At 51.5% G+C, this 14126-nt stretch overlaps 1 protein-coding gene across 4 annotated transcripts in view; it reads left to right on the forward strand.

The window, feature by feature from the left end:
- LOC121284919 (protein FAM126B-like) overlaps window positions 1–12738 on the forward strand; it is a 187125-nt gene extending 174387 nt beyond the window's left edge. For 2 of the 4 annotated variants that reach the window (XM_041200826.1, XM_041200824.1), the window contains 3 exons: window positions 844–1003; window positions 2493–2762; window positions 8283–12738. In XM_041200826.1, coding sequence (XP_041056760.1) covers window positions 844–1003; window positions 2493–2762; window positions 8283–8845 — 993 coding nt within the window. In that variant the 3' untranslated portion in view covers window positions 8846–12738. The remainder of the gene's footprint in view (window positions 1–843; window positions 1004–2492; window positions 2763–8282) is intronic. The other 2 variants (XM_041200827.1, XM_041200828.1) reach the window with 2 other exon arrangements.
- The last annotated feature ends 1388 nt before the right edge of the window (window positions 12739–14126 follow it).

Consider the following 14126-nt stretch of genomic DNA (forward strand, 5'->3'; position numbering starts at 1 on the left):
TATGAAGTCACTGTTGGAGCGGTGAGTGAAAGCACAGACTTTTCAGCATGCTCACTTGTCCTGCAGGGACCTGACTCGTTCTCTAAATGCTGCTCGATGACAGAGACTCCTCCATTTGGATTTGTGCAGGGCTGTGTTCTACCCCTGTCGTGGGATCCAAATTACAGGCTGCGAGATTGGCTTTCAGACTGTCTTTGCGTCTGAGTTTGGGACGTCCTGTGGTGCGGGTTCCCGCGCTCAGTTGACTGCAGGGTACCGCCTTTGGTCAGCGGGAATCCTGCATGCGACCCGCTTAACCGTCCGAGCAAAGCTGAGCCCTGAGGAGCGTGCTCTCGATGCCAGGGATGCAGCACCTCGCAAGAGCCTCGGTACTGGGGGTTTTGGTCTACCACCAGAAGTTGCAGATAGATCTCGGACAGCGAAGTTGGAGTGCATTCAGTCGCTTTATGTGAAGCCTGTAGGTTGTCCTAACCTCTCAGCCACGGGGAAGTGGGGTGAGAGCCACTGCCTGGTAGACTTTGCACTTTGTTTTGTGACAAACTCCTGTGGCTGAGCCTGCCGAACACTGAGCTTGCTTTTGCCAGGCAATGGGCAATCTCATTATCCAACATTGTGTTAATGGCGAGAGCACTGGCAGAGAGAGCAGAACTTCTGGAACTGAGGTCCTAAAGGCGCTCTATAAATGCAAGTATTTCCTTCCTGGCGCAGTACTGTCTATTGCATTAATAAACATGCAGCACTAATCTGGTGCTCAGCGAGGTGCAATGTGAATGAAGCTGCAGCTCCCCTGTTAATCTATCCTCTCTGCTCCCTTCTTGACTTTGGGTTTGTTTTTTTTTACAGATTGCTAATGCGATGAAGGGCTCACTGCCCTTTGACGCTCCCGATGTTTCGAAGATGGGTCGGACGTGTCTACAGGTGGAGGTGACGCCAACTATACCCAGGATATCCCGAACCGCCATCACCACTGCCTCTATACGAAGGCACCGCTGGAAGAGAGAAGGTAAAGCAACTGGGGAAATCCTTGACTTTGATCGTAGTGTTACGTTGGATACAGAACATTAAATTTCCCCACGTTTCCTGCAGTCTGTCTTCTGCGTATCAGAAATGGTTACACTGTGCCGCTGCCCTTTAAAACTCCAAATTCAATTGGAAAGCGAAGTCTACTCAGTGACAAGGCAGCTCCACTGTCCGGGCAAAGCTGCTCTCTGGATCTGTGGCTCTGTCCACTGTCTGGGCAAAGCTGCTCTCTGGATCTGTGCCTCTGTCCGGGCTCCACTGTCCGGGCAAAGCTGCTCTCTGGATCTGTGCCTCTGTCCGGGCTCCACTGTCTGGGCAAAGCTGCTCTCTGGATCTGTGCCTCTGTCCACTGTCTGGGCAAAGCTGCTGTCTGGATCTGTGCCTCTGTCCGGGCTCCACTGTCCGGGCAAAGCTGTTCTCTGGATCTGTGCCGCTGTCCACAGTCCGGGCAAAGCTGCTGTCTGGATCTGTGGCTCTGTCCACTGCCCGGGCAAAGCTGCTCTCTGGATCTGTGGCTCTGTCCACTGCCCAGGCAAAGCTGCTCCCTGGATCTGTGCCTCTGTCCACTGCCCGGGCAAAGCTGCTCTCTGGATCTGTGGCTCTGTCCACTGTCCGGGCAAAGCTGCTCTCTGGTTCTGTGGCTCTGTCCACTGTCTGGGCAAAGTTGCTCTCTGGATCTGTGGCTCTGTCTGCTGTCTGGGCAAAGCTGCTCTCTGGATCTGTGGCTCTGTCCACGGTCTGGGCAAAGCTGCTCTCTGGATCCGTGGCTCTGTCTGGGCTCCACTATCCGGGCAAAGCTGCTCTCTGGATCTGTGCCTCTGTCCACTGTCTGGGCAAAGCTGCTCTCTGGATCTGTGGCTCTGTCCACTGTCTGGGCAAAGCTGCTCTCTGGATCTGTGCCTCTGTCCACTGGGCAAAGCTGCTCTCTGGATCTGTGCCTCTGTCCACTGTCCGGGCAAAGCTGCTCTCTGGATCTGTGGCTCTGTCCACTGCCTGAGCAAAGCTGCTCTCTGGATCTGTGGCTCTGTCTGCTGTCTGGGCAAAGCTGCTCTCTGGATCTGTGGCTCTGTCCGGGCTCCACTGTCCGGGCAAAGCTGCTCTCTGGATCTGTGGCTCTGTCCACTGTCTGGGCAAAGCTGCTCTCTGGATCTGTGGCTCTGTCCACTGTCTGGGCAAAGCTGCTCTCTGGATCCGTGGCTCTGTCCGGGCTCCACTGTCTGGGCAAAGCTGCTCTCTGGATCTGTGGCTCTGTCCACTGTCTGGGCAAAGCTGCTCTCTGGATCTGTGGCTCTGTCCGGGCTCCACTGCCAGTATTACCATTGTTCTGAGCTGTGTTGTCTTTCCCCGTTGTTGTCTGTTCTGTTCTTTCCAGTGCTTATGTAACCTTTGTGCCATCTTTTTCCCCCATCCTGCCTTGCGAAAGGTCCCTGCTAGATGGGGGAAAACACTAAATGTTTTGTGTTGAATCCCAGATTGTATAGACCTCACGGTTGACGTGGAGTCAAGCGATCTCACCTCCCTAATCCGTGACTCGTCTGGATTGGCCAGGGAGCGTGAGTGGAATGGGTCGGGCACACGAGTACCTCCCTGGCTCAGTCAGCAGGAGGTGGCATCATTAGCAACATCGGGTAGGCCTGAGACGAGGAGGCGGCGATCAGTGAGAATGCTGGAAGGCAGCCATGGCTGTGTGTTCCCCAAGCACGGCTGCTACCCACCCCAGTGGCTGCACCTGCTACCACAGGGTATGATGATGCATTTCCCTCCACCCCATCCCATTGCTAGCGGCAGGTCAGGTGGTATCATTCTCGTAATGTGATGTGCTGGCCCAGATCCCCTGTTTACTCGTGTACCCTGCTGCTGTGATGGAACAAGCATGGCAAAGGGGCGATCTGGTTTGAAGGCTCTCTGATGAGGTTGCGCTCGTTGACTGACTGCATGCATCTCGTATCCCCATCCCCACCCCTTCCTAAACCCTGCCTGTTCCACTGTAGAGGCCTTGGATCACTGAGTCAGCTCCCTCCCCCCCCCGCCCCCAGCTTTCGATTGTAATTCCTCGCACCCCAGTGTCGCTGCTATCTCTTGGTCATCCACAAGGATAAATGAGAAGCAAGGTTACCAAGAACATTTTGTTTGGATGAGATAGAATTGCAGGAAGTGCTGAGTGGAGCCAGTGAGATCATCCCCCACTTCCCCTCTGCTCTGACAACCCTCCGTGTATGACTGTACCTACCCTCTCACCCTCTGCCTTCCTGTTAATTCCACACCCGGCCAGTACCCCCTCCCTCGTGCTCTCTTTCGCCACCACCCCCCCCCCCCCCCCCCCCCCGCCACCCCTCTTCATGTCGGGTACGTTTCCAGAGACATTGGAAACACTCCAAATCCTCAGCCAGACTGGTGTGAACCCACCCAGTTGGTATTGTCGTGAAATTTAAATTGGGCATTTCAGTCCTCATCCAGCAGCTGCCCTCCCCTCTATCTCACAGGAGTCAGCAGGAAGTGATCAAGAGCAGCAGCCCTGGCGGATTCCCTAACCCTCAAACACATTGAGAGCAAAGATTGTGCTCCTGAAAAATGCAGGAGGTGGAACTCGGGCCTTTACTGTTCTGCCTATGAAATATTCGTTTAGTAGTGCAGAACTTGAGCATTGCTGAAAAAAGAGAGAGTTTTTTTGTTGAAGCTTTTCGTCTTGCACTCATCAGGACAATTTGTAAGAAAATGCCAAGGTCAGGGGAAACAACATATTTATACTGTATAAGAAGAGAGTGCTGATTGGATGGCAAGTGGACCCTGATTTGTAGAGGCTTTGCCATGGAGAGTGCACCAGTTGACAGTGACTGACAGTTAACTGCCCAGCATTGTTTGAAATTTAAACCAGGCAGCTTGACTCTGATTGGTCAAGACATTGACCTGGGGAATGATCCAGCAAATGGCTGTCACTTATTTTGTTTAGCTGAAATAGGCGCAATGTATGTACATGTTCTCTCTGTCTGTAAAGAACAGGGCCCTGTGTATTAGTATATGCAGCTTCCAGTACATGTAAATGTGTCGCACTGTAAGCCCAACTGACCACCTTAACTTGGTTTTAAGATTTTTTTTTCAGCAATATTGAAGTTCTGTGTGTGGTTCAACTGCTTAATATGTGTTTGTTAAAGCTCATGGACACAAAAGGTGTTGGAACCAGGAGAGATGGGGAAAGGTTCTGGGATGAGGGGGGTGCATGATGGAAAAGTTTGAGAAGTGGGTCAGTGCAGGGACTGTGCAGGGAGAGGGGAGCAGTGATGAAACAGTGCAGAGAGAGAAAGAGGGTCAGTGATGGGACAGTGCAGAGAGAGAAAGAGGGTCAGTGATGGGACAGTGTGGGGAGAGAGGGTCAGTGATGGGACAATGTGGAGATAGAGGGTCAGTGATGGGACAGTGTGGGGAGCGAGGGTCAGTGATGGGACAGTGCAGAGAGAGAAAGAGGGTCAGTGATGGGACAGTGCAGAGAGAGAAAGAGGGTCAGTGATGGGACAGTGCGGGGAGAGAGGGTCAGTGATGGGACAGTGCGGGGAGAGAGGGTCAGTGATGGGACAGTGCGGGGAGAGAGGGTCAGTGATGGGACAGTGCGGGGAGAGAGGGTCAGTGATGGGACAGTGCGGGGAGAGAGGGTCAGTGATGGGACAGTGCGGGGAGAGAGGGTCAGTGATGGGACAGTGCAGAGAGAGAAAGAGGGTCAACGATGGGACAGTGCAGAGAGAGGGTCAGTGATGGGTCAGTGATGGGACAGTGCAGAGAGAGAAAGAGGGTCAGTGATGGGACAGTGCAGAGAGAGGGTCAGTGATGGGTCAGTGATGGGACAGTGCAGAGAGAGAAAGAGGGTCAGTGATGGGACAGTGCAGAGAGAGAAAGAGGGTCAGTGATGGGACAGTGCAGAGAGAGGGTCAGTGATGGGACAGTGCAGAGAGAGAAAGAGGGTCAGTGATGGGACAGTGCAGAGAGAGGGTCAGTGATGGGTCAGTGATGGGACAGTGTGGGGAGAGAGGGTCAACGATGGGACAATGTGGGGAGCGAGGGTCAGTGATGGGACAGTGCGGGGAGAGAGGGTCAGTGATGGGACAGTGCGGGGAGAGAGGGTCAGTGATGGGACAGTGCGGGGAGAGAGGGTCAGTGATGGGACAGTGCAGAGAGAGAGGGTCAGTGATGGGACAGTGCGGGGAGCGAGGGTCAGTGATGGGACAGTGCAGAGAGAGAGGGTCAGTGATGGGACAGTGCGGGGAGAGAGGGTCAGTGATGGGACAGTGCGGGGAGAGAGGGTCAGTGATGGGACAGTGCGGGGAGAGAGGGTCAGTGATGGGACAGTGCAGAGAGAGAGGGTCAGTGATGGGACAGTGCGGGGAGCGAGGGTCAGTGATGGGACAGTGCAGAGAGAGAGGGTCAGTGATGGGACAGTGCGGGGAGAGAGGGTCAGTGATGGGACAGTGCGGGGAGAGAGGGTCAGTGATGGGACAATGTGGGGAGAGAGGGTCAGTGATGGGACAATGTGGGGAGAGAGGGTCAGTGATGGGACAGTGCGGGGAGAGAGGGTCAGTGATGGGACAGTGCGGGGAGAGAGGGTCAGTGATGGGACAGTGCGGGGAGAGAGGGTCAGTGATGGGACAGTGCGGGGAGAGAGGGTCAGTGATGGGACAGTGCGGGGAGAGAGGGTCAGTGATGGGACAGTGCGGGGAGAGAGGGTCAGTGATGGGACAGTGCGGGGAGAGAGGGTCAGTGATGGGACAGTGCGGGGAGAGAGGGTCAGTGATGGGACAGTGCGGGGAGAGAGGGTCAGCGATGGAACAGACACTTTGGTGTTGGCCTTACACCCCCTGCTGCTCTCAAAGTGACAGGGTTGAACTGATTTATGAGGTCGGGTTGGGTCTTTCTGTGACGTGGGATTAATTTAGCCTCAGTTTAAATATATTCCTGAGAAATTCTGATTTTTCTCCTCCTCATGTTAACTGGGTGATAGATGGCAATTTAAAAGTACACGTTACATTGCAGTTCTATACTTGGATGTTGGAGCAGGAGAGTTTATAAAATGTCCAGCCTGTTCCGTTTTTAATCAGATTACTGCTGTTGCCGGATGTCAGGGTTGCAGCTTCCACGCTGTGACGCTGAATGCTTTTGCTGCATGCCAAAGTATGTGCTCCTCTTCACTGTGCTGTGTGCAGCCTTGCGACTGTTGGAATGCATAAACTGCATATGTAACTGCTCGGTGAGGGGAGGAATGTTGGATTGCTTTATCCTAACTCTGTGTTTTGCCACAACTGTCAGTGTTGAAATGAGCGTGTTTAATCAGCTGTCAATATGGTTTTGAATATTCATCGTCTTGTGGACGTCCCAGAGACAGCCTTAAAACGAAACTGAGCCAAGTACTTGCGTCATGCTGGGACTATCTGTACCGCAGTCCTGCCCTGAGTTTGAGAGGGAATGTTCTGCTTTTGTATCTGGGTGCTATGGCAAGGGCTAGACGTTTAATGCAAGTAAAACCTTTCAGAAACAAAGGTGTCTGAATACTGGGTTTGTGGTGTGTGTGTGTGTGTCTGAATACTGGGGTTTGTGATGTGTGTGTGTCTGAATACTGGGGTTTGTGGTGTGTGTGTGTCTGAATACTGAGTTTGTGGTGTGTGTGTGTCTGAATACTGGGGTTTGTGAGGACTGTGTGTGTGTGTGTGTGTGTGTGTGTGTGTGTGTGTGTGTGTGTGTGTCTGAATACTGGGGTTTGTGGTGTGTGTGTGTGTCTGAATACTGGGGTTTGTGGTGTGTGTGTGTGTCTGAATACCGGGGTTTGTGGTGTGTGTGTGTGTCTGAATACTGGGTTTGTGGTGTGTGTGTGTCTGAATACTGGGTATGTGGTGTGTGTGTGTCTGAATACTGGGTTTGTGGTGTGTGTGTGTGTCTGAATACTGGAGTTTGTGGTGTGTGTGTGTGTCTGAATACTGGAGTTTGTGGTGTGTGTGTGTGTCTGAATACTGGAGTTTGTGGTGTGTGTGTGTCTGAATACTGGGTATGTGGTGTGTATGTGTCTGAATACTGGGTTTGTGGTGTGTATGTGTCTGAATACTGGGTTTGTGGTGTGTGTGTGTCTGAATACTGGGGTTTGTGAGGACTGTGTGTGTGTGTGTCTGAATACTGGGTTTGTGGTGTGTGTGTGTTTGAATACTGGGGTTTGTGATGTGTGTGTGTCTGAATACTGGGGTTTGTGGTGTGTGTGTGTCTGAATACTGGGGTTTGTGGTGTGTGTGTGTCTGAATACTGGGGTTTGTGGTGTGTGTGTGTCTGAATACTGGGGTTTGTGGTGTGTGTGTGTGTCTGAATACCGGGGTTTGTGGTGTGTGTGTGTGTCTGAATACCGGGGTTTGTGGTGTGTGTGTGTGTCTGAATACTGGGTTTGTGGTGTGTGTGTGTCTGAATACTGGGTATGTGGTGTGTGTGTGTCTGAATACTGGGTTTGTGGTGTGTGTGTGTGTCTGAATACTGGAGTTTGTGGTGTGTGTGTGTGTCTGAATACTGGGTTTGTGGTGTGTGTGTGTCTGAATACTGGGTATGTGGTGTGTATGTGTCTGAATACTGGGTTTGTGGTGTGTGTGTGTCTGAATACTGGGGTTTGTGAGGACTGTGTGTGTGTGTGTCTGAATACTGGGTTTGTGGTGTGTGTGTGTTTGAATACTGGGGTTTGTGATGTGTGTGTGTCTGAATACTGGGTTTGTGGTATGTGTGTGTCTGAATACTGGGGTTTGTGGTGTGTGTGTGTCTGAATACTGGGGTTTGTGGTGTGTGTGTGTCTGAATACTGGGGTTTGTGGTGTGTGTGTGTCTGAATACTGGGGTTTGTGGTGTGTGTGTGTCTGAATACTGGGGTTTGTGGTGTGTGTGTGTCTGAATACTGGGTTTGTGGTGTGTGTGTGTGTGTCTGAATACTGGGGTTTGTGGCGTGTGTGTGTGTATTTGAATACGGGGTTTGTGGCGTGTGTGTGTGTATTTGAATACTGGGTTTGTGGTGTGTGTGTGTGTGTCTGAATACTGGGGTTTGTGGCGTGTGTGTATGTATTTGAATACTGGGTTTGTGGTGTGTGTGTGTTTGAACCCTGGGGTTTGTGGTGTGTGTGTGTGTGTGTTTGAACCCTGGGGTTTGTGGACTGTTTGCCCCTCGATACCATAGCTCTGTCTGGGAAGCTGCTCGGCCTGTGTCGCTTCTTGAACGTGACTAAATCCCTGAAGCTGCTGTGTTTTGTTGCTTCACAGATCGACACGCTGCTGCTGGGGGAGAGGAGGCCGTCCAGTTGACTGATGCCGATGAGGGATTCTCCTCGGGGGCCTCCAGCATCAGCCAGCCTAGCGGGTCAAAGAGCAGCAGCCTGAAAAAGGGCCCCAGCAGCCTGACGGGCAGAGATAAGGACCAGGCAGCGCTGCCCAAGGCCGACGGGGCGGCCGAGTGCAGCCGGGACACGGGCGGTCGCAAGCTGGCACCCACCCGCTCTGCCGCCGACGCCCCGGAGCTGACTCCGGTGAAGAAACACCTACTGATTGCCGGCGGCCAGCCTGTGCCCGCTGCAGCGGCGGTCAGCCTCGTGCGGACGGCCAGCACTTCCTCCGCCAGGTCCTTTGATCGGATCAACGGGAGCCAGGCCTCGGACGGGTGCTCCAACCTGGTGCAGGGTAACGCCAACCGCTTCTCCACCATCAGCCTCCAGGAGGAGCGGCTGGGCCGGGACGGGGAAGCCGTGGACCTGCTCTCCCCGGGGGCTCCTCTGACCAAGCAGTCTCGGTCGCCCAGCTTTAACATGCAGCTCATTTCACAGGTGTAGGCAGCCACTGCCTCTCCTTTGCTGTTGGCTGCCGTTTGGGTACACCTCCCCTTCCCCACCCCCCTCACCCCCTTTTTTTAAACTCCATTCTCTCCTGGGAGGACTTCCTCCTTTATCTCCCCTCCACCCCCCCCAAGCCAACAACCTCTCCAATCTCAGCCCTCTTTAATTCCAACTGATAATTACGGTGAGGTAAAAGGAATTATTTTGTACTGGGAGAGCAATAAAGGGAGGCTGTAGGCGGCGACAGGCTGCGCAGACTCGCATCTTGCCACGCGGGTCCACCTGTCCACCCCCCCCACACAGTCCGTTCCCTCCCTCATACTTGGGTGAAGTGCAATCCATTTTGACGTATGTCCTGACTTGAGGAGACCTGGTTCAATCAGACCTTCTGTCTCAGGAGATCCTCCAACATTCCTAGCCGACCCTCGACCACCCCTCCCCTTCCCACTCGCCTAACACTGTTCCTACCCCCACCACCACCACCAGTCTGGCCCTGACTACCTCCTACCCACCCCTGCCCCCTCCCCGCCCATCTCTTCAGAACCTATTCCGCTGCCTTCAGAAAGGTCCAAACCTTCTTACGCTCACGGTTGTTGGAATATGTTTATTAAGAGGAAGAAAAGAGGGGGAAGTGCCCCTCACCAAAGAGAGATTATTTTTCCACGAGCAGGGAGCGTCTCGAAAGTGACGCTGACAAAACGGAGCAGGGAGCATCTCTAAAAGAGTGCCGCACAACACAGCAGGGAGTGTCCCTCAACGGGGGGGAGCCGCTGATAAACGGAGCAGGGAACGTTTCTAAAGAAGCACTGGAAACATAGGGAATGTCTCTAAAGGAGCACTGAAACTCAGCGAGCCTCTCTGAAGGAGCACTAAGAAACCGTGTTTATAAAGCTGTTAGAACTATTCAATGAGCATGGAGTGTCTATAAAGCACTGTCAGTGCTCAGTGTGTATACTGCAGCGATTTCAGACCCCCTCTACACTCATCTCCTTATCCTTTGAGAAAAGCTCTTCTTTGTGTTTGCTAAGCTTTCTCCTTGTGATGTGAATGGTGGGTATTGCATTGGAGTAGTTATCTACCTGCAGCTCAGAGATAAGACTAACTTAAACCCTACAAATGGTGGCAGTGTCGAAGAGGCTTCACCCTCCCAGGTAGCTGTTCAGTGTGGCCAATGGTTCAGGTTCCTCTGTGCCACGTGATGGATTGGGATAATGTTCCTATTGGCTGAGAATGGCTCATTCTCCACCCTCAAACACCCTGTGAAATGACATAGTCATAAAAGATCATCTGTGCATTAGAGCTGGGAATTGTTGAGTGGGGATTTTCCGTGATGATCTGGGGTTGGGGACACACATTCAGCACTCAAAACAGCAACAAAAACTTCCATTTGCTTTTATTCTGCCTCTCTTTTTGTTCTGATTTCTCCCACAATACAGAGAGTTGTACTGTGGCCTCAGGCATCCTGGGGCTCGGGCGTCTTAGCAGCTCAGGAACCATGGCCGTGGGCATTCTCTAGTAGCCTCTTGTTGCCTGTGGACCTGGACACTGAATTGATGGGGCTGTGTGACTATGGAAGCCATCAGGGCCCAGCATTTACATTCTCTTCCAGCACTGGTTACTGGTCTTGTTCCTAACCTGACCCAGGATGTGTCTGTCTGTGTAGACGTGTCTCTGCCTGTTTTTGTCTGAGTGCACACATATGTAAGTTTGTATGTGCAGGTGTCTCTGTCTATATCTACCTGATTTTGTGTCTGTACATATAGGTCACTTGCTGGTGGACAGTTGCTGACACACAGTTTTCTCTCTCGCACACACGTACACACACAAGTATATATACACACACACTCTCTTTCCCCAGGGTGTCTGCGTGGTGATGAGGGAGCTGGCTGAAAACTCTTGTCTGTGTTCAGCACAGGTCAGTCAATGCTGAATTAACTTGGGCCCCTCACTATAGGTTTGGAGCTGATTATTACAGAGATTCTGATGGTGGTCTTACTGTGCCAGGGTCTTTAGTCTTTCTGGCTGTCTAGGCAGTGCTCAGTATTGTGTATAAACCATTCCACTACCTTGTACCTGTTTCATTATAAAAAAAACCTATGGTGCCAGCCTCGTCCCATTGAGGAGCTTTCCCTTGAATCTAACCCAGCAGTACCCCTGGAGTGGGGCTAGTTTGGATTGGAACGTTCCTAGGGTCCACGTTCTGTCCGATTTGCATTTCCTGTGGATGTGAAGCTGGGCATGGGTCCATAACATGGCAGAGAACATTTCAAAGCTGAAAAGGCAACTTTCTCACACCAGCATCAAGGGCCCAGTCAATCGATAATGGGCCACTATAAGGATCTGATTCTTGTATAAAACCCTGGGGGCCAGAAACATGGGCCTGGCTCACGTTGCTATGTTCAGTCTGACCAATCACTGAGGGCTACCGGTGTCCAAGATTCCAGTGCTGGCAGAGAGTTCATTGGTTTCTGTCTCCCACCGCCCCCAAAATATCTCTCGTAAATTCAGATCGGGCACGCAAACTGCACCAGCTTCCAGCCTCAGCAGCAATTTGACTCAGGCACCGGTTAGTCAGGGAACGGCATTCCCTCCTGGGGGTCTCTCTCTCGTCTCAGGACCTGTGCTCTGCCTTCCCCATAAGGGAATGTTTGGGATCCTTGGGACTTCACTGCCTCTCGCACGGAGAACACTGACAGGCGAGGAAAGCTTCCCCGGACCAGCTGGGGGAACGGCTTTGTCTTTGGAGACCGACAGTGAGGGAAACACAAACAACTTGCCAGGCAGTGGGTGGCACTTGTCGGCTCTGCTGATCTTTAAACTTGGGTTGGGTTAGATTAGGCTGCAGTCTCACCGTCAAAGGCACTGGGATCATTTTCTTGATGAATGTAGTTTAGCTGATATTGAGGTATAAATTCAAGTGATTTTTTTTTTTGTTGCACATTTTGATTTTACATTCCATCATGGGCTGGCTGCATGCTCCCAACTGTCCTCTTCCACTGTCATCATATTTCACCAGTGACCACAGCGTGACCTGGTTGCCCTAAGTGAAGTTGCAGGGGATTCTGAAGCCTCCTGCTCCTCTCCGATCCAGCAACACGGAGCAGGCTGAATTTTGGGCTAACTTGGACCACTTTTCCCTTTTAACAGTGTGCCCAGCTATCTCCCCCCCCTCCATCCCCACCTCTAATGCCGCAAAAGCGGGGAGAGCTGTGGTTCATCATTGTGTGTGGAAATTTAGAAACTGCTCTGCGTGTGTGCCCGTGTGTGTTTGGTCCTCAGTCTTGGTGCTTGTGAACAATAAATCAACCCCGTTTTGCCCAAAGAATGTTCAGCTGAAGCAAAAATAAGTCCAGAGAGATTAGAGAGGTGGATGTGACTGGAGTGTGTGTCTGTTTGACTTCACTGGTGGGAGGCCAGTTACCCACCTCCCTTAACCCCGCGCCAATCTTAGCTGAAGTGATGAGCAGCAGACCCACACCTAGACTCCTCACTCTCCTAAAGGCCTATAGATTATGTCCAGACCTGAATACTTCCTGTGTTCCTGACAGATGCTCAAAGACTGGGTGCTGCACTGTGGGGCGTGGGGCAGGGGTAGAGGTGGAGGAGTGTGGAAGTGCTGTCCAGCAGGAATTCAGGTGTTGATGGTCTGATTGATGCATGTAAATCCGTCATTCTTTGAACAAAAAGCTTTTTTTTTTTAATTAAAAATGAACTATACTGTTAATGTAAGAGATGTGAATGTGATCTCTATCCTGTAAATACCTGTCACAGATTAAAGATTTTAAATGTGTAAATACAGGTGTATAAACATTCAGATCAGTCTGCAATGCAGAGAAATTATCTATCTGTAATCTCAGTACCTGGAATAAATACTGTGCTGTTTCTCGATACGAGGTGCTGTGATCCCTACTTATCCACCTTTATTTTCTATCGCTCTTAGACCAGTGCTGCTCACTCTAAGGAAGAGAGTCTAGTGGCACCTTCTACAGTTTCAGGTGAATCCCACGTTCCATGGTGCCACATGCTTCATGTTGTTTCCCAGTGTTACGTGTCGGCTGCCTTTTGTTCAAGTTAATAAAGCATACAGGCTTTATTAATGAGTGCATAGAGTACAAGAACAACGAGGTTATGTTGAACTTTTACAAAACACTGGCTCAGCCTCAACTGGAGCATTCGGAAAGATACGAACATTAGCGAGCGTGCAGGAAAGCTTCATGAGAATGGTTCTGGGGATGAGGAACTTCAGTTATGTGGATAGATTGGATGTGGGAACTGTTTTCCTTGGAGAAGATAAGGTCGCGAGGAGATTTGATAGAGGTGTTCAAAATCATAAGGAACTGGACAGAGTAGATTGAGAGAAACTGTTCGCACTAGTGGAAGGATCAAGAACGAGAGGGCACAGATTTAAGGTAACTGGCAAAAGAAGCAATGGAGACATGAGAAACTTTTTAACACATCAAGTGGTTAAGGTCTGGAAGGCGTCTGAGAGGGTGGTGGAGGCAGGTTCAATTGAGGCATTCGGAAAGGAATTAGAATATTATTTGAAAATGAAGAATGCAAGGTTATGGGAGAAGGTGGGACAATGGCAGTAGGTGCATTGCTCATGCGGAGAACCAGTACAGACGCAATGGGTCGAATGGTCTCCTGCACTGTAACGATTCTGTTTTGTGATGTGGAGGCTCTAGTTGTGTCCAGGTAAGCTCCAGCAGTGATCAGGTTCAATGAGATCGGTGTGCACGTGCCTCCAATTGGATGCGAGTGAAGCCTTGGCACTGATGCCCTACACACCAACACGCTCTGTCCATGCTGGGTCATGAAGGGTAACAATCCCCCCTCCACCCCCCCCTTGGCTGAGGGCACCCAGTACCTCAGCAAGTGACCATCTCTGTGCCACAGCCCAGCTGAGACTGAGCAGGAGAGGGCACAGGATTCTAGCACGCACACCCGAATTCAAATTCATTGGCAGCTGCCTGCCTGATAGCCATTACCTCATGCGTGTGAGAAGGGCGAGCAGGGGGTCTAAGGGTGCAAGGAGGGTGAAAGCTGCTGGTTACTCATTGCTGGGTGAGGTGTTGAGGTTGTTGCAGGATTGCTTCTTGACAGTTTCAAATATCCCTCCCAAATTGTGGTTAGAGACAGATAGGATCTGGCTAGTGATGGCGAGCAGTGGGTGGAGTTGCTCAATTAACAGGGTACATATCAAATTACCACTACTGCAAGGCTGGATTCTGAAGAGGTGGTTAATTCTACTGGTTTCGTGCTGGACTGATCCCACGCC

Source organism: Carcharodon carcharias, chromosome 12, assembly GCF_017639515.1.
Source record: "Carcharodon carcharias isolate sCarCar2 chromosome 12, sCarCar2.pri, whole genome shotgun sequence".
Taxonomy (NCBI): Eukaryota; Metazoa; Chordata; class Chondrichthyes; order Lamniformes; family Lamnidae; genus Carcharodon; species Carcharodon carcharias.